This window comes from Eulemur rufifrons, chromosome 6, assembly GCF_041146395.1.
Source record: "Eulemur rufifrons isolate Redbay chromosome 6, OSU_ERuf_1, whole genome shotgun sequence".
NCBI lineage: Eukaryota > Metazoa > Chordata > Mammalia > Primates > Lemuridae > Eulemur > Eulemur rufifrons.
Window position 1 is genome coordinate 10,510,378 of NC_090988.1, and position 20,617 is coordinate 10,530,994.

The 20,617-nt window shown below is 47.9% G+C and overlaps 1 protein-coding gene across 12 annotated transcripts in view; it reads right to left on the reverse strand.

Moving 5' to 3' along the window:
* The window catches only part of PKNOX2 (PBX/knotted 1 homeobox 2), a 198,548-nt gene that overhangs the window by 22,567 nt on the left and 155,364 nt on the right, over positions 1-20,617 (reverse strand). For all 12 annotated transcript variants that reach the window (XM_069468710.1, XM_069468718.1, XM_069468712.1 and 9 more), the window contains one exon: positions 10,831-11,019. In XM_069468710.1, the coding sequence (XP_069324811.1) occupies positions 10,831-11,019 (189 nt within the window). The remainder of the gene's footprint in view (positions 1-10,830; positions 11,020-20,617) is intronic.

The window sequence follows — 20,617 nt, forward strand, 5'->3', positions numbered from 1 at the left end:
GCCTGCGCTTGGCGGCTGGGTGCCAGGAGGGAGTTTGTGAGGAAGGAACAGGATGTGTGAGAGCTGAGTGTCTCCAGGTTCGGAAGGGGCCTCAGGAGATCGGACTGGGTCTCCGAGCCCCTCCCAACCATGGCTCCTCGTCTGAAAATGGGGCTTGAACCAGTTAACAGGTCCAATGGCCATTTAGGTGACATTCCCACGCTCAGGTGCTGGAATCATAAGGCATAAACTACAAAGATCAAAAGATAGGTAAATAGTCAAGAAAATAGATGAAATGGGGGCGGGGGGCAGAAGGCCCCCAGTTTCCTAGCTCTTGTTTTAGGACGTGAAGAAGTTTGGGTCTTGAGCCTTCAGGGAGAGCTTATGGTTTGGAGCAAGGAGAAACCTGTGTTTGGAGGAAACCTTGAGCCAATGACTGCCCACCTGTAGCAACAGACAAAGGAAGAGTGTCACAGCCCTAGGGGACAGCCATGGTGAGTCTCCTCCCAGACTCTGGCACCATGGAAATTGGCGGAGCCTCTCAGGAAGTGGAAATCGGCACTGATTTATACATCTCACTCGATTCAGCTGATTAAATCCCCCTTGGCATCTCCTCCAGAGCTGCCTTTTCCCCTGCTGGACTGCCTCTGGCCCGGAGCTGGAGGAGTGTCCTATAAATAAGCAGCACCAGGGGAAGTGGAGCCAAGCTCTCCCTCCTCCACCCACCTGCTGCACGCACGGGGCCTCGGTCTGGCTTCTGGGTGGGCGGGGAGGAGGAGGCCTTGCTTCTATTCCTGGCTCACCTCTGCTGCTGTGACCTTGGGGAAGGGAGAGGGCAGCTCTTGCCTTGGCTTCCCCTTTCTGAGGCTCTGTGAGAGCCTCCCAGCCAGGGAGTTTTATCCTTTGAACAGAACTCTTGGCCTTCCTGTGCATGTAGTTGAAGTCTAAAACGGAATCTGACACGCAGAAGCCTAGAAACTGGAAGAGCCCCTAAAATCCACATATTCCAGCTCCCCGAGGTATAAATAAGGCACTGAAGTTTAGGGACCCCTGTGACTTGCCCCACACCACGCAGCTGGTTAGCAGCAATAGGACTACAACACAGTTCTCTGCCACCCACAAATGCCCAGCGCACACGTGCCGGGTTCTGGGCTGCAAGGTACACCTTGAATCATGGGCATTCAATAAGTAGTCAAGGTGAACAGACAAAAGCAACTAAAAGCCAGAAGTCCAGAAACAGCATGGTTGCCAGAGGAAAGATGATCAGTTTGGGAATCAAGTCATGGCCCTTCAGTGGGCCTCAGCTCTTTATTTATAAAATGTGCCTGGCCCAGGGCTGACACCCCGGAGCCCTCAAAGCCTGAGTTTTCAGCTATGAGGCTGCTCCACGGTTGAGCTGCCCTTGTTCCAACATCACTGTGAGCCGTTCTCCCAGGAGGTAAGAGCCAGTACTGATGTCATTTGAAGCTGAAGCAAATTTGGCAGGTGCATTTCATAGAGGAGGGGGTACCTCCATGCCATTCCCCCTAAAACCATTGGAAGTGACTTTTCAATAATTTCTTATTTGGAATCATCTGTGCTGTGATAGGAATATTGAGAATTTCAAGCATAAAAATAGTTGTTTCAGATTTTCTTCACCCCAAAAAAGTATCCAGCAAAGTTAGGAAAATACAAACAAAGTCAGTAAAATAAATACAAAATATACCCCTTGGGATTCAACCAACACACATTGTTGTCTAGCCAAAGGCAGGAGGGCGAGCTATCACCTGGATGTCTCATCTGCTCACTCAAACTCTGGCAGTTCTTTACCTTGTGGCTTAGACATCCTCCATGCCAACTTACCAGGTTTGGGTAACTAAAGGCGATTTATGCATTGGATCGGATCCTTCTCTTCCCTCTCCCTCTCACCATTCTCTGGGTCTTTGGCTGGAAGGTGCTGAGAGGCAGCCAAATTCTACAGCAAAGGAATGGAATAAAAATCTTCGGGGGCAGAGCCCATGGGCAGGGCCAGGCTGGCAACTTCTTAGCTGGGGCAAGAAAGAGGAAGCACAATCTTGGCATCCCTGAGGGCTGGGGAAGTGATATTCATCCCTTAAGTCTGTAGACAGGAGCAGTTCCACAAACCTGCCTGAGCACTGGGGGGGTTTAAAGACACAGATTCTCAGGGCTGTTGAATCAGACCCTCAGCAATCTGTATTTTTAAAAACCTGCCTCAGATGGTTCCAAAGATCAGATGGGGCTGAAAACTACCTATTAACCATGTACACTAAGTATTAGAGACCCTTCTTTCACCATGCTATTTCCTTTTAATTTCACCATCCCCTTTTGGGATCAGCAAGAGAGAGATTATTCCATTTGCTTGTAGAGGAACTGAGTTCCAGAGAATGGAGGTGGCTTCCCAATTAGTTGTGCCTCAAACCTCTGACTCTGGGTATTGCATAGGACGGGTGCTCACAGAGAGAGAGAATATGTGCTTTGGGGTCGGACAGGCTCCAAGGCAAGCACAGTGCCTGGCACATTTAGCCATCCCATAATTTATTCCCACTTCCTTTGGCTGAGGTCACTCAACTAGGGAGTGGCGCAGCTGGGATTTAAAAACCTGTCCTAGAAGTCCTCAGAGCCACTTGGTTTCTTTACTTAGCAACAGAAGAGGTTCAGCTGGGGTTGCACATGCAGCCAGAGTGGTACAAACTTGCCACATGCCCCTTCATTCCTGCCCCCCTGCCTAAGATGTTCCTGGGCCCCCGCCAAGCCCCAGGATCGTAAGTGTAGGCTGTGTCTCAGGCCAGCTCCAGGACTGCGCTGGGCTGCGATTGCCAGTCGGGCCTCAGTCTCCAGCTGCGTAGAATGGAGGCCGCGGGGCTCAGACTGCCTGGGGACAGTCTACAGGTCGTTTCTGAGGCAGAAGCTTCTATAGCAACAACAGTAGCGGAAGCCTCCTGGGGAGCACATGTTGGCTAAGCACGCAGTATTACTAGCTTCTCCCCAGCTTTCCCGTGGGGCTTATCCGACTCCAAACCCAGGTGGACGCTGCTCTGTCTAGACCCAAATGGAGCCGCTCCCTTCTAGGCTCCTCAGCACCCAGAGGTGAGAAGCACATTCCGTACAGTTCTAGTGACGTTTTGCAGCATCCAGAGCCTCACATCCCTGCTTGAACTGTCCAGGAGGCGGGGGCTGAGAGCTGGTGACCCATCCCAAGCGCTCTGCCTTGTTCCACCGGGGACACGGCTTGAACCCTGGGAATCAAATGGAAACCAGCAAGCTGGGCTCCGCAGGCAACCGCAGAAGCCGCCCTCTCTTCCTTGTGCCGTGTTTGCTCGAGACACAGAGACAAAGAGCCTCTCCGAAAGGGCAAGAACAAGGTCGGGGGCGGGTTTGGAAAGGCCGAGAGCCGGTGCCTCCTGAGCGCCACCCGCCGGCCAACTGCAACACCCCGGTGGCCGGCACTCACTCTTTCCAGACCTTGGTGGTCGCTGGGTGAGTTTTACTCCAAACCTCATTTTGGATCACGAACAAAGATGACTTGTTCAAAAGGAAGAGCTTACTAGGAAACAGTGAGAGGCGGTGGGATGACTTCTAGAAGTGGAGGGCGGTGGGGGCGCATTTGATCTGACAGTGACTGCGGACTCACACACCGTGGTCTTACGTCCGCCTAGGAAGACCTGTCTGTCCCCGTGAGCCACCGGTCTGCACTGTTAAGAGGGGAAGGGCTTAACTTGCCCAGAAAGACTTAATTTCCACTCAAGGAAGAAATTCCTGCAAGAAACCGTAACAGGACGAAGAAATGAAGGAGTGAAGGAAAGAAATAATAGAAAAGTTTCCCTTTAAGTTATTTTGAAACAGGTGGAATTTTTATCTTACAAGGATGCCTGTGAAACGGGAATGAACTGGATGGCCTTGCAAAGGTCCTTCCAGCTGGGGATTGTAGAAAACCCAATGCCATTCCCTGGGATTTATTGTGTGGGAGGGAAGGTGGGGGGAGGGGAGGGAGTGCTGAGCCAGGCCGCAGCCGTCTGCCATCCTCCCCCTGGCCACTAGGGGTCTCTGCTGACCCACCAGCTCAGAGCTCGCTCCCCAAAGCCTCCAAGGAGGTGGCTGGGGAGGTTAACTTGCCTGGGCTGGGGGCGGTGGCGGTGGAGGTAGGCTCTGAGTGCCTTGTCGTGACCTACCCAGGGCAGGGCCACGGCCCATCCTCTTGACTCTTCAGTGCTTCCTGTCTGCCTTACATACTGGTCACACAGCAGATGGTTCTTTTTTTTTACAGACACCTTCTTTCCCTAGCTTGACTGCAGGTTTTTTGAGGGAAAGAGGGGTCTCTCTTTGAATTCTGCAAAACTGCCTAGCACAATGTTAGTGCATGGTAGACGCTTGATAAATGTGTGGTCTGGCTGGGCTTTGGCCGGGGATGGGGGTTGTATTCTTGTGTGTGTGTATGTGTGCATGCAGGCCTTAGGGGTGTGGGGAGGTTGCCTCTGTCCTCAGCTACCCCTTCCCGGCAGTGTCCCTCCATTCTGGCAGAGCCAGGGTCCTGTCTTAGACTGAGCAAAGCTGGTTTCCCAAACTCAGGGCAGCCAAGCACATGTAAACAAGCCACCTAATCCTGTTCTTGTTCCACTCCTGTTGGGGGCTTTAGTCTCAAGGGAAAGGCAGTCCTGGCCTGCGGGGACAAGCAGCAGCTGCTGCTCTTAAGGAACATTCCTTCTCAAAAGAAGGAAGCGCTCGGGTTTCACTAGCCTGGTGGGAAGCTGCCTTTTTGGTCTCCTGGACCCCTGGCTGGAGGGCTGCAGGCTGGGAACCAGCAGAAGGGACAGCTTTAATGCCCATGGCAGGAACTAGGCAGCATGAACTCAACTGTTTGCCACTTCAGTCTGGGGGTGTCCCCTTTCCAAGTGGTGATCCTTCCAGGGTAGGTCACTCCCTCTGCCCCCACCCAGCCCTAAAACCCACTGGTTGGGTCATCAGGATGCTTGACCACTGGGCTGAGGTGATTGCCCCAACCCCTCGGCCACCCCGGCCACTCTTGAAAATGCAAAACTCCTTATAGCTCAATAGGCAAGAACCACCCTTCCCTGGTAGGGATGTACTGATTAGTCTCCTTCCTATTCTGTTAGGGAGCTGCAGAGCTGAAGAGTTGTATCTGGCCTGTGAAGCCCAGCACCTCAGGATTATGTTCACTCTGTACTTCTCTTCTCCCTACTTTCAACCTATCAGCAAATCCAGAGTCTTGCTTCCCAGAAATTGGCTTCTTCCTCTCTAGCCCCTAAATCCCTGAGCTATAGATAGGTAGGGCCATCCCTCCCCACCCAAGACTCAGGGCCCCTGGTTCTCCTTCCTATGTGTCACAAAAAAAAACTATCACCATATAGAAAGAAGAACACTGGCTCTGGAGTAACTCATCTCTGCCACTTACTAGGCATGTGACCTTGAGCCAGTGTCTAAACTTCTTTCAGCTTCTCTTTCCTTCGCTGTACAATGGAGAAAATAATGTGCACCTTGCAGCCTTGTTGTGAAGAGTAAATTAGATAACATGTGTAAAGCACCTAGGACATGCCATGTTTGAGACAGAGAGGAGCTCTATAACTGTCACTGTCTGCCCTCCTTCTGCCAGTTCTTCTTTGAGCAAGACAAGACACGGCTACTCAATTGACTTGTCTCTAACGTATCTCCAGCCCTGACCCCCTTGCCTACATTCTCCATTACCTTTAAAATCTTTAGCAGTTGGCCACCATCAGCCTCAAAGGACAACCCCCACAAATTTGGCTGCAGGATGCTCCATCATTGCATTTTGAGGCCAAGGACTGTGTTGCACCTATTTTTATATCTTCAGAACTCAGCAGGCTCAAGTGGTACTCGAATAGATATATGGTGCATGGTATGAATGTATGGAAAATGAGGGTATGAATGGATGCATAGTGCATGGTATGAATGATTAGATGCATGGTGCATGGTGTGAATGGATGCAAAGTGACGGTATGAATGGATGCATGGTGCATGGCATGAATGGATGCAAAGAATGGTATGAATTGATGCATGGTGCATGGTGTGAATGGATGCAAAGTGATGGTATGCATGGCTGCATGGTGCATGGTATGAATGGTTGCCAGGTAATGTATGACTGGATGCACAGTGCATGGTGTGAATGGATGCTCCACTCTCCACCTCATGTCCTTCCCTGGAGGGATTCTAACAGGCACTCTGTTCCTTGCCTTCTCCCAGACTTCTTACTACACAGGGAATGGGCACCTTTAGAGCTGTCAAATAGGCTGCCAGCTCTCCCCAAGCCTGCCAGAGATGCCCTTCCCCTAGGAAGTCCTCTTAAGGCCGGTGAATCTGCAGCTTCTCCAGTCACAGTGGTCAAAACCCCTCTGCTGGCCTCTTAAATCCATACTGAGGTTTGTTTAGCAGGAACAGGTTCTGGGCAGGAACAGGTTCTGGCCACGAAGGCATGCAGTGCAGGCTGGGTCTGGGGCCTGGGCTCTCCCTGGGGAGGACAAAGGATACTGAGTGGTGAGCATGTGGCCCAATCCAGACCCCTTCCCGCAGTTCCTCCTCACATCTCTTTGGCTGCTCCTTTCCTCAGTGCTCTTCACCCTGCATGTGCTAGGACTGACATAACTTGTCTAGATCTTCAGGTGCAACTCACAGCTCCCTCCCACTGAGATCGGAGCTCCTCCTGGACTATTTGCTTATGTTTGTTCTCACAGGACCTAGCACAGTGCACACAGTAAATGCAACCCCAAATGCTTGGGGACTGAATGAGAATGTGGCTCAGCCCAATTTGCCTGGAAGAGAGCTGAGGCTTAAATCTCCATGGAGAAAGAGGGACAAATCTCAGGTCAAATGAATACTTGAGTGAGGTGGAGTTAGGTCCCCTGCAGTGGGATGGTTTAGTTTGTGCCCTGTAGGAAGGACAAGAGAAGCCAGAGATGGAGTGTAGAATGAGTCTCCTTGCCAAGGATGCAGCTCCTGCAAGAAGCCTGGGCTCTGAGGGGTATGGAAGCCTGTGTGTCACTGGGTGCAGCAGGACAGGATGGGTTCCTGGGGAGGTGGGAGGAACCGGCTGTGGCCCAAGTCCTTGGAACTCTGTTTTAGTTCTCCTGCTTGGTAGAGCAGCCTCCCCTACTTCCCACCTGCATCCCACCCCCACAGAGCGGAAGGCCAAGCAAGGAACACGCTCAACCCCCAGAGCTGGATGGAGGACCCGTGTGGCACCTGGGAGTGGGGGTACCGGTCTGAAAACAAAAATGTCTCCCACTTTGCAACACAAGGCTGGATGATTAGCACACGGGGAGAACCATGAGCCAGCACTTTGCAACAAAGCTGGCAGGCAGCTGGAATGTTGATCTGGAGGATCATGTTCCAGAGGGGAGACACCCCTCCCCAGGCCAGGCTGGCGCTCAGTATGGCTATTTCAGGCTGGGGGGATTAAGGTCGAACCATGATGAGCACTGCGCGTGCACACACGACTCCGATGCTCCTTTTCTCTCTCCTCTCCCATACTGACTCCTGTGCCATGAACCCGAGACCTCGGATGCACTGAAAGTTTCTGGTCCCTGTTTCTTAGCAGCCCTGGGTCTCTGCCTCCTGGGAGAGCTGTGTAAGTCCCAATGCCTACCTGACCTGGGAATGTGGGTGGGGACAGCACATGGCACGCCCCTGCTGACCCCCTCCTCCACTGACTGCAGACTGTACAGAGCCACATGTCATCCTGTGACTTTCTCCACCTCACTATTACTGCCATTCCCCCTTCCATTTCTCTTTCTGCCTCTTTCTCAACATCATCTCCCTTCTTCTCGGTCTGTGTGTCTCCCTGTCTCTTTTCTTTGCTCTTTTCCTCCAATTCTTCAGCCTGTCTCTACTTCACGCCTGAACATTGACCCTCTATAGTTGTCTTTGTTTCCTTTTATCTTTCCTCCTATTTCTCCTTTGACTTCCTCTTACCTTCCCCCTGCATCACCCACCCCCCACATCGCATTAGTTCTTCCAACAAATACCTACTGGCCATTTGTCATGCACAAGATTTTGTGGCAGCCACTGCTGGGATTATAAGAGAAAGTGCAACAAGACTCTGAAGGAATGAGTCTATTTCAAGATAATATCAGCAAGCGGAAGCCTGGGCAGCTGTTTTTAGACCCCTAATAAAGTGGTTTGGTGATTTCAAATATATAAAATATTGTCTCTACTTAAAAAGTGTTTGTCATTTAGGAGAGGAGAATGAGGCTTACACAAGCATCTACAATATAAAGTGACTCGTGATGTTTGCAGTACGGATGGCTCAGCGTGCTCGTGGGGATGGGGAAGCCTCCGGGACAGCAGCCTTGCTATGCGCTTGGGGAAGAGGCTGGGCTGGGTCTTGCAGGGGGGTGGAGTCGGGGGACGCTGTCCCGCACACACACAGGCATGGATCAATGGTTGCAGCACCCGGAGCAGGCCGATTGGCCCGGCAAGGGTGACTGAGGCCAGAGTGTCAGGGCTGCGAGTGTCAGGTGAACGGATGTGAAAGCTGGGGGCAGGGGTGGGGCAGTTCTGAGCAGGAGAATGACAAGAACAGAGCTTTAGAAAGATGGATCCAGCCCTAGAAGCTTAGGAGATGCGTGGGTATGCAGGCGGGCTGAGGGATGGCCGGAGAAGACGGGAGGGCAGGTTCAGAAGCTCCTGCAGCAGAGGATGCGTAATTGCCTTATTTACCCACTGACGCCTGAACGAAGTAGGTGGTGGCCGTCAGGCAAAATGAAGGGATAAGTGTGAGTAATACCAAAGAAGAATACCTCACTAAATGTCTTTTCCTCTCTTTCTTGGTGTCTTCCTCACTCTTCACCCCCAATTGTCTGACTCCTCTTTCCCAGTGGATCAGAGGCCTTTCTGCAGTGGCTACCCCAGGGCCAGCTTCACCTCGAGGCAGAGATCTGATGTTTCCAGTGACAGGAATCAAAGTTCTTTCCTCTTTCCTCAAAGCTCCAAGACCCTGAGCACTGGGATCCCCCAGGCGGACTGATTTTTGCAGGCAGCATCTCTGAGACCTAAACCATCCAGAGCCCGTGTTACCCTTCTCTGCAAACCGCACTCCTCCAACGACCCTCCTTCCCGCAGCCTAACGTGTCGGCCTCAGACCCCCAACCCTGAGGGGGCTGCTGTGGCTGCTAAGCCCTCTGCCCCTCCTTCCTTCCCCCACTGCCCTGGTGCACCCCCAGCTCCAGAGCTCGAGGTGGAGTTGGAGGGCCCAGGAGGGGAAAGCCAGTGCCTCTCCAAGGACCTGATTATTTCCAAAGACTTGTGCTAATTTTCTGATATGATCCTCACATCTCTGTGAGGCACTAAATCCTCATTACTTTTCCTGACCGATGCATTCTAATTAGATCAACACTTAAAAAAAATTCACAATAGCCACAGGATGGCTTTCCATCTCATTAACTCCTCACTTATTATTTTCATGAAAATTACTGATAAAAATGTGCATCTCCATTTGGTGAGGCCTCACAGCCTCCTCAGCTCCTATCTTGCATCTCTCCCATCACCGGGACTGCGCAGCGTCGCCATGGTAACCCACAATAATAGAAACTAATAAATTACAAACGAGATGCTCGTTGAGCAATTATTGTCCTCTTTTATGCAAGTTTCTTGCTAATTTTGATCATAAGGGAAAGTACAATAAGACTCTGAAGGAATGAGTCTATTTCAAGAGAATATCAGCAAGCAGAAGCCTGGGCGGCTGTTTTTAGATCTGTAATAAAGTGATTTGGTGATTTCAAGCAATAGGAAGAGGAAATAAACTTCTTGCCCTGTGTTCCGGGCAGTCCTCACTAGCAAGGCTCACAAAGATCCCATTGCCTGGGTTGGATGTGACATGAAGTGTGTCTTCAGCGCTTGTTGCCAAAATGTGCAAGGCCTGGCTGGCCTTCTAGAGGTCAGCCTGCCCTGTCCCCTGCCTCTACCAACCCGGACAGAGGGAGTACCTTTATGGTTTCTTAGAGGCCTGGGGACAAAAATGGCGTAGCCTTACTTAGCTACTCTTTCCAGCTCCTCTTGCCACTCATTCATAGAAAATTTACCAGTGTCCCCATGCCTCATCGTCTTATGAGAAGAGGGTACTGGAAGCCTCCTGAGGGACCCTCTGTGTGTCTGTCCTGGACCCAGGAACTCAGTGGGAGAGGAGCGGTGGGGTGAGGCTGTGGCGTATGCGGTGCCAGCGAGCTGCGTGGGAGGTGTGGCGAGGCAGCTTGCTTAGTTTGTAGGTTTGGGGAAAACAGAGCCCATTTTAGCCCAGAGCTTGCAGGCACCATTTCCACATTTCCATGTTCCCAGGACAAAGGTGGCAGGCAAACCTTGGAAGGGGGTGATTTGAGGTGACATTTATAGTGGCCCTGAGCCTTAAGGGGACAGAGGTGCCAGGGCAGGGTGAGTGACTAGAGCATGGTCAGGAGAAGCAGTTCCAGGGCAAGCTTTCCTCTAACCGTCCTTGCCAGGGACACGGAGAGCTCAGCAGCTGCACCCTCTGGAGAGGCTGTGGTCAGGATGTCTGGGCCGTTCCCAGTTCCCATCCTCTGCAAAGCTTTCCTTCTCCTTAACTCTTGTGCTCATTTTTTGCAATATCTTGGGCCAGAAATCCCAGAGCTACTTTGGACATTGTCCCTCTCAGATCTGGCCATTTTCTAGGGAATACGGATGCCCTGGCATGGCGGAGTCCGTGTTAAAGGGGGACTGTGCTGCCTGTGGGATGTAAACAGAAGCGGATCAGCGGAGGCCTTTGTGCTGGAAGGATCCAACGAGTCCCATGTGATCCACCAGCAGACCTTTCTATACATCTGGCTCAGGAGCCTGGCTTAAGAAATAGGACCCAGCTCTGTGTATTACCTGTGAGTGAAGGTTTATGGAGGGCTGGTTGGGGGAGTAGGGCCCCCCGAGGTCATTCCTGAGCAGGTTATCACTGTGCATCTTGGTTTTGAGGCAGGTGATGTAACGGTTGCAAAAGTCCTTGCAGAGTTCATTGACTTTCTCCAACTCCAGCAGGTGGATTCTCAGGACCTGGATTGCCTTCACCATCTGGGGAGAGGGAGGAGAGGTAAGCCCAGGTGTTGGTATCACATCCCCCTTTCTGCCTGGACCCCAACCCCAACCACACCAGGGGAGGGGAGTCCATCCTCCGCCCAGGCACACGCTTTCTACACTTGATCTTAGCCAAAGGCTGAGAAGGCATGTGCTTCCTCATCCACATGATTGAAATTCTAGTTATGGCTCTGTGCTGATTATTCTCTTGCCCTGAGCCCTCTGTTATCACAGCTGTTCTTGAGGCAGTTGTGGTATTCTGAGAACAGCCCTGGCCTTAGAGACAGAAGGCCAGGTCCAAGTCCCGGGCCTGCCATTTACTATCTGTGTGACCTTGGGCAAGTTGCTTAAGCTCTCTGCGCCTTAGTGTCTGACAAATGAGGATCATTATACTCTCCCTAACGACTTTACAGGTTCGTGGAGAGTATCGTATGAGGGGATGTACATGATAGCACGCCGTAAAGTGTGAAGTTCTGAACAAGCACAAGGAAGACTGAGATCAGAGTTTCTTGCAAGTGTCCCGAGAGGTCAGGAACTGTCTATTCTTAAACACATATTCTGAGTGCTTCATGTGATACGGGTTACCCTGTGGACTCTCCATTGATACTTGCTGACTGACTGAATAATCCAGCATGATTTAGCCGGGCACTAGATACCTCACTGTCTGTTGTGGCCTTTTCTGTGCCCTTTGGATAATTGTGCCTGTTGCCTCTTCAAATGGACATTCCTAACCTTTTCATGGCCAGAGGCTATGTCGCAATCGAAGCTTTGCTCTTTATTGTTGTTATCATAAAAATAAAATACTAAGGAAGATATGGAAAGCAGGGGGTGGAAGCAGCTGCCTTTGATCCAATCACCCTAAGAGAATGATCATTATTTTAACATAGGTTTTTTTGTTTGTTTGTTTGAGATAGGATCTCACTCCGTCACCCAGGCTGGAGTGCAGTGGCAGGATCACAGCTCACTGCAGCCTTGAACTCCTGGGCTCAAGTGATCCTCCCACCTCAGCTCCCAAATAGCTGGGACTACAGGCACGAGCCACTGCACCCAACCTAACATAGTTTCAATAACTTTGTGCATACGATTTTGTTTCCTATTTTTTCCTCTTAGTTTAACAAATGTATTTTTCAAAGTGCTAAAATTGTTTTCTCTATTCTGTCTTTTAGACTGTGAACTTTGAGAAGGCAAGAATGTGGTCTAATCTGCTCACCACGTTATCTTAAGCACCAGCATATATGGATACTGAACAAATATTTGTTGAATGGGTAAAAGTTGTTGAGTAAATATATATACATATATATATGTATACATATATATATGAGACAGGGTCTCGCTCTGTTGCCTGGGTTGGAGTCCCATGGCATCAGCCTAGCTCACAGCAACCTCAAACTCCTGAGTTCCAGTGATGCTCCTGCCTCAGCCTCCCAAGTAACTGGGACTACAGGCACCCACCACCATGCCCGGCTAATTCATTTCTATTTTTCAGTAGAGACAGGGTCTCGCTCTTGCTAAGGCTGGTCTCGAACTCCTCAGTTCAAGTGATCCTCCCGCCTCAGCCTCCCAGAATGCTAAGATTACAGGCGTGAGCCACTGCACCCAGCCTGAGTAAATATATTTTTAAGTTTTGCATATTATTCCATGTGTGTGCCATACTTAACCATTGTTGGCATTTAGGTTACTTCCAATTACTCAGTTTTATAAAAAATCTTACAGTGAATATTTTCTAAGCTTATAGCTTTTTTTTTTTTTTTTTTTTAATGTTTCTGCATTATTTATTTAGGATGAATTCCCAGAAGTGACAGGTTTGGACTCCTGTGGCTCATGATAAATATTCCTAAATTGTTATCAACTGGGGGTTGCTCAAATGGTGCTGGAACAATTGGACACCCATAAGCAAAAAAAAAAAAAAAAAAAAAAAAAGAACTTTGATTTAAACCTCATACCTAATATAAAAATTAACTCAAAATGGATCAAAGACCTAAATGTAAGACATAAAGCTATACAAATTTTAGAGAAAAAAATAAGAGAAAATCTTCAGGATCTAGGGTTAGGCAAAGAGGTCTTAGGGTTGACACCAAAGAATTGGACCTCATCAAAATTAAAAATATTTACTCTTCAAAAGACCCTGTGAAGAAGTTGAAAAGACTATAGATTGGGAGAGAATATTTGCAAACCACATATCTGATGAAGGACTTGTACCTAGAATATGTAAAGAACTCTCAAAATGAAACAGTAAAATGATAAGCAACCCAATTAGCACATGGGCTCAAGACATGATTAGACATTTTACTGAAGAGAAAATACAGATGGCAAATAAGCACATGAAAAGATATTCAGTGTTGTTAGCCACTGGAAAAATGCAGATTAAAACCACAGTGAGGTGTTACTATACACCTATCAGCATGGTTAAAATAAAAAGTAGCGATAATACCAAATGCTGACGAGGAACTGGAAACCAGATCGCTCCTACATTGCTGGTGGGAATGTAAAATGGTACAGCCACTCTGGAAAACAGCATGACAGTTTCTTACAAACTAAATATGTGCTTACCATATGACCCAGCAATTGCACTCTTGGGCATTTATCCCAGAGAAATAAAAACATATGTTCACACAAAAAGCTGTGTATAAATGTTCAAAGCAGCTTTACTTCTAATAGTCAAAAACTGGAAATAACCGAAAATACTTCAATGGGTGAATGGATAAAGAATGTGTGGTTCATCTGTATCATGGAATATAACTCAGCAATAGAAAGGAACAAACTATTGATATGCTCAACGACTTAGGTGGATGCCAAGGGAATTGTGCTGAGAAAGAAAAGCCAATCTCAAAGGGTTATATACTGTATGATGCCATTTATATAACATTCTTGAAATGACAAAATTATAGAGATAGAAAACAGATAGGTGGTGGACAGGGGCAGAGTAGAGGAGAAAGGAACTGTTCTGTACCGTGACTGTGATATAGGGTTTACATGGATCTGAACATGTGATAAAACTTCATAGAACCAAACACATGCATGCGCACACACACACACACACACACACAAGTGCATATAAAACTGGAGAAATTTGAATAAGGTTGGTGGATTGTTCCTAGTTTTGAAGTTGTGCTATGGTTGTGTATTAGTTCGTACAACTGCATGTGAATCTACAATCACATAAAAATAAAAATTTTAAAAAGGGAGGGCTCATTGTCTTTCCATATCCATTTGTGTTGCCACAAGCAATATATGGAAGTCTCTATTTAAGCCTCCCAGTTTTTGGCTAGCATTTTGATGCCTGGGGAAGAGTTCGGATGGTATAAAAAAGGGTTGAAAACAAGGAAGGAAATCTTTCCCAGAGAATTTTGACTGTGAGGTGTGTGTCGAATGGTGTGGCTGGAAGCCAGTGTCACACTCTTCTTGGAGCCTCATTGGCATTTCAAGTGGGGAGCCCACATTCCCTGGGCTGGGCTTGTGGTTGTCTGATGGACAGGGATTGTGCTCAGCTAATTAAGGGTTTTTGGAGTACTAAATTAGACTGAGTGTCATGTCACTTAAAGACAGAAACCAACAATTGTGTGTCTCCATGCAGGGCTCAGGCACAGGGTCTCACCCAAAGGAGTGCTACTCTGTGGGGCTGAGGCTGAGGGAGACTGAGCAACTCTAGGTGAAGAGGAGAATGGTGACTTGAGTATGGAGCATTTGGACCAAAAACTGGAATTAGGTGCTTAATAAAGATTTGCTCTTGCTTCAACTTTTTACTTGATGTTGTTGGCCGTGAAGATCTTGGTATATGTGTCTCAGAGTAATTAGCATAATATAAGGTACTTAACAGATACTTGTTGATGGATTGATAATACTACCCAACATTCTTTATTCTTACTGTGGCTCAGGCACTGTGTTAGGCCCATTCCATGCCTTATCTTATTTATTCCACACAACCATCACAGCATGGAGATACCACTATTGCCTATATTTTACAGTTGAAGAAAGTAAAGTCCAGAGATACTGAATTTTACTTTAGAGTCACAGAGCTGGTACCTGGCGTGCAGCCTGGCTGCGTCACCCCTGAGACTGTGTTGCTTCACCCTCCACACAAACTCTCACACAGGAGTTATGTAGGTAGAGAAAATGGAGTTTAAAGGGTGCATGGTTTGGGGGGAAAGTGGCTCAGTGATAGGAAGTATGGGGTTCCAGGAAAACCAATCAGCTTTTGGAACATCAAAGGTTAGGATTTCCAGAACCCTCCCTGGTAATGTGTCTTCGTTCAGCTGCTCTGATTTCCCATCCCTCACTCCTGGCTTAGCCCCCGCGGGTCAGAACACTGTACCACCATGGGTGTCTGCCTCCTCATGTGTACAAAGAGAGGGTGGGACTGTCATGTCCCTTCCATTTTCTGATTCTCTGAACATCACCAGGACTTCTGTGCTCGTTTTGCTGATGGTGCTGGAATGGGCCCCACAAGGTGACCTGGGCCAGCTTCTAGGTGAGTGGACGGTCCAAACTCAACAGGACATAGGCTGCACTTTCTCTTCTGAGGCTCTCCTGGTCGTTGGGAGATGACCTTATTGCCAAGAACATCTCTATGTCCTCTCAATCTGCTGATTAAGCAGCTCTTCCTTATATTCTACCAAAATCTCTCTGCCTTAATATAAAGTGCTCACTCAGCAGCCTTCCATAGGTAGCAAGAACATCTAGTACCTCTATCAGCACAACTTCCCTTAATTTAATTATATCCATTCAACAATATTGAGTCTTACTATTATGGCATACACTGGACCAGGCATCTGACTTGGATAAGTTGTTCAATCAGCTTGCCTTCCTCCTTACTAAAGTAATGGTAATTCCTTAAACACTTCTCTCTTTCCCCTCCCTCCCTTCCTTCTTTCCTTTCTTCTTTTCTTCTTTCTCTCAACTTTTGTTTTAGATGATTCTGCATTTTAATCAACATTTACTGATTTATTTTAAAATCTTCTTGTGCAGCAACACACACACACACACACACACACACACATATTCACACACATATACATGCTGAAAAGTGCACATATCTATTCATTTATTTTAAATCTATAACCTGTACTTAAAAAAATCAGAAAATACAGATAAGCAAAACAAAATAAAAAGTAAAATCTACCCGGAATAGCTTTGTTCAAATGAAATACACACACAGTGTGTTTAAACCAGATCTGGTGCACAGTGGCCAAAAGTGGACCTACGCTTTGGTCTAATAAAGCACAGCTGAAGGATTACTTTTTTATGGGCTAATAGAATTGGTTTAAAGATTTAAAAAGGCAGAGTAAATCATAATGGTATTCCAAGGCAATGAATATGTAGGACCTGTTCAATATTAGAGAGAAAGACGGGTAATGTGGGGAGCTGCCTTGCGCGGCAGGAAGCCTGTGGGGTTCACTGCCAGACAGCCCAACTCTGAGCCCAGGCCCACCATTGCTAACTGGGTGCCACCGGCCAAATTCTATGACTTCTCTGAGCCTCAGTCTCCTCGTTTGTAAATGGAGCTAATGATCATCCCTAACGCATGAGATGTGATAGGGGCCAAAGGAGATGATAATGTGAAAGTGCTTTATAAACTACAGTAAACCAACTGATCCCATTGGCTTTTCTACCACTATTCTATATTCAGCTAGTGAAAAAAAATACTAATTCCCAGGGTTTTTTTTTTTTTTTTCCATATTTGTGTTCAGTAAATCATCCTCTATCCTATATGTTTACAATTTTGGATTTTTGCCTCTAAGAAAATTCTGATTTATTAAACTATTTTTCTAAATTATCACGGTCATGTGAAAAGTTATTCCAAATCTTTTAGAGCAATAACAATTTATTTCATCATCAAGTGTAATGTATCCTATATTCCTTTCCCCAGGTTTTGCTTCATCTTTCAGCTTCTCTCCCTCCTTTCTCTTTCAAAATAAAGCTCCATCCCTGTTCTCCTAAGACGTCCTCTTCAAAAAAGCAAAACAAGATGCAACCTCACATTTTCAGTTTCGCCACTGTACACAAATCCCGTAGTCCCAGGAAAGTACACAAGATCAGGATTTCTTGTTTTTTATAAAGTCACATGGTGTGATGGTCTCGAGTCTATTTTTTCCTGCCTGGTTATTTTAGACAAGTGGTTTAAATTTATACATAAAATTTAGGATGACAATAATATCTACACTTTAGAGTTGTTGTGAAAATGGAATAAGATCATGTATGCACATGTGTGGGGCATATAGTAGCTATTCAATAAATGTCAATTCTTCAAGCCAGTGCGGCCCTCCTTCCTCCATCAAGTGCCTATCTAAAGAGTTGCCTGTCTTGTAGGATCATGGCCTCTTCACTTGATAATAATAATTCCTTGCCTTTCAAAACATTTGTGTACGTAACATTTTACGATTTACAAAATGCTTTCTCTCCATTATCTCATTTGAGTCTCATCACCATAGGGACCCAGGCACTATTATCTCTCTCCTAGAGATAAGGAAATTGAGATTAGGTAACCCACTCAATTGTAGGAATTAGGGAGGTATCCTTGCCTTGGGAGTAAATTCCTTTCACCCTCTCCTTCCTCTTCTGCAAATTGGGAAGCTGGAACTATTCTCCCTCACTGACAGAACGAGGAATTTATAAACACACATTCTTTAATATGCTCTGATATTTCCTGTGGGTCACTGGGGCACCCAAAGCTAAAATCTAATCAGGAATGTTTCCAGACCAGGCCAGCTTGGCCTGACCACTTAGAAACGTGGAGATGCTAGAACAAAAATTGGGACATGGAAAAAGGTGAGTACCAGGGACTGGAGAACCGCCAGATGATTGGGGATAGAATGAACATTTTATGGAAACCATCATGCAAGAAAAGTTAAATCACTTTTGAGTCAGTAACCTGACACTTCCCTCCCATGGCCTCAGAATTTGGAGAAGCAGCGTGGTACGGAGGGAAAAGGGTGGGCTTTGGGAGTTAGATCCACTTGGCTCAAATCCCAGCTATGTGACTCATTGGCTGTAGGGTCCCTAGTCATTGATTTTTCCCTCTGTCAAATGGGGATAACAACAACCACCTCATAGGTTATTGTGAGAATTAAATAGCAAAGGAGGGTATTCAAGGACAATGGGTTTTAGAGGCTGACACTCCTGAGTCTTCCACCTATGGTGAGACCTCGAGCAATTTACATAATCTCTGAACTTTAGTTTCTTCACCTGTAAAATAGGATAATAATAGAGACTCCTAAGAGTGGTGCAGGGGATTAAATGAGATGTGGCTGGGAAAGAGTGAAAACAGGACCTGGACCGTAAAAAGGTCTAAGAAGAGATTAGCAACAGAGTGGTGTGATGGCTCAGAGTGTGAGCACTGGAGCTTGAGTCCTGCACTATGTTTGACTCCTGCCTGGGCCACGCACCAGCTGCGTGATCTCATGTTAGCGATTTCGCCTCTTGTCTCGATTGCCTCATCTTAAAACGGGGATGATAATATGTGCCTTGTGGGTTTGGAAAGAGGATCAAATAATATAATACATGTAAAGTGTTGAGAACAGTACCTGGCACCTGGTAAGTGCCCTATAAATGTTAATTATTATTAGCGTTGATTATTCTGATTTCCCTTCGCTTCCCTGGCGTCTGCTCCTATCCAGGCAGAGAGGGTCTGGATTGAAAGCTGGAGTGAGCACCTCTCTGAACGGGGCTGGCGCAAGGTCTCTGTGGGCCCAGGGCTCTGGCCCGGCTCCTTCATGCGCCTCCTAATTCACAGCCTCTGGCCTCTGGCCGTGCCTCTTCAGAGTGGGCCTAGGGGCCTGGGGGGCCCCATTTTAGAGCTGGCTTTGCGGTCAGGCAGCCATAATCTGTCCCTCGAGCCACACCAGAGTCTCATTAAAACGTGCCCCATAAATGTTAAAAAATTTACACATAAAAAAATTCCATGCATGAAACTGAAACCGTACGTTTTACAGCCTTGGTTTGAAATCTTGCATAATATATAAAACCTTGGCCCTGCACTGGGGGCCCGTAAATCAGATTTTATAAAACAAAAAGCTTTTACCTTTCAAAGGGGTTTGGGGAACTTGCAAATTTTACAAACTTTACCAACTGCCAGTCAGAGGCTGCTGGGCCTAAGGAGGGATCCCCTGGCCAGCTGAGAAATAGGCCTGGCGGGTCCCCGGTGGCCGTGGGAATGGGAGTGGGGGGCGTGGAGAGCAGAGCCCACCCTGCCCCAGGGGAGCTGACGAGGGGCATGCCAGCATGGCCACCGTGAGGGTGGAAAGCCACCCTTATCGCACAGAAATGGGGAGGTAGAGGGGTCAGAGTGTGGGCGCCAGGGGAGACGTTTTGCTGGCACCACTCTATTTGTAAATGAGAACTTTGTGGCCACCAGGGAGGAGACCGCTGGAATGAGGTAGCGAAAGGAGCACAGTATCTGGAGTCAGCAGACTGGGCTCTGTTCCTGGCAAGTCACTTCCTTCCCCGGACTTATGTCCCGGGCTATATAATGGTAGGGGAGGGGTGAGGAAGACTTGCTCTCCCTAGGGCTGTGTTTTCCCTCCTAACGTTCTGGGATTCCTTTTTCCCTCGGGTAGCCGTGCAGGTGCTGGGGATGCAGCTAGCTAGCCAGGGAGGGAGGTCCCCTCTGAAATCTACAATCTGGGCCCCGTCTCTGTTCCTTAGGGCAGCTCTGGGAGACCATGGGGCACAGAGAAGGGTGCTACAGGGCAATCTGCCTGGGGGAGAGGAGGGTGTCTGGCTGGGATGGGAAGATTCTTCATCCCTGGTAGGCTAGAGACCGCTGGCTCACAGGCTTGGGAGAAGGCAGGGCTTGAGTGGGGCTCAAGGGCCCTGGGGAGGGGGGTGAACTTCCAAGGGGCAGATTTTTGGGGGACCCAAGGGTCTTCCTAACAAGCCCGCCTATGAAAGTCAATATTCAAGGGCAAAGGAAAGCCGCCCCGACACACATATATATAAAAAATAAATCTCTCAATTATCTCAGCTCATTTGCTTGGGGTCTCTCATTTTATGTCCCTGCTCGGCTGCGCAGTATATCTGTCCGGATAAAGAGTTACAGTCCGTTGGGCTACGTGTGCGGGGTTGTAAAAAATACAGATGCCAAATTAACTGGCTGTGGCACTTGGCAGCTGATTGAGCTGATAATGACGTGATCTGACCTTTTTCTAATTTCTAATTATGTGCATCTCGGCTGTGCTGGCTACATGATTCTTGTTCCAATGATGGCTCCCGTGGTTGGCCTCTTTATCTGCCCCCCCACCCCCCACCACCCACCAACCCTGACACAGGACCAGGGGGGCCGTGGCAAAGGGCACTGCTTGCCTCCCCAAATAAAGTTTCAGAGTCCTGGCCACTCAGTCTCTTTGGCAGTCCCAAGGTGAGGTTGGGAAGCTGGAACAACTTTCAGGAGAGACACTGCATTCAGGATTAACTTTCTGGATGCCGGGCATTGTTAAAGGCTGTTTCCATGAGCCATCTCATTAATTTAGTATTACAATCACATGAGGTAGGTGTATTAGATCTACAGATGAGGAAACTGAGCTTCAGTGGAGTTAAGTCATCAAAGTCACACACAGAGTAAGTGGTGAAGTTAGGCTCGGGTCTTTTGTCTCTAAGCACG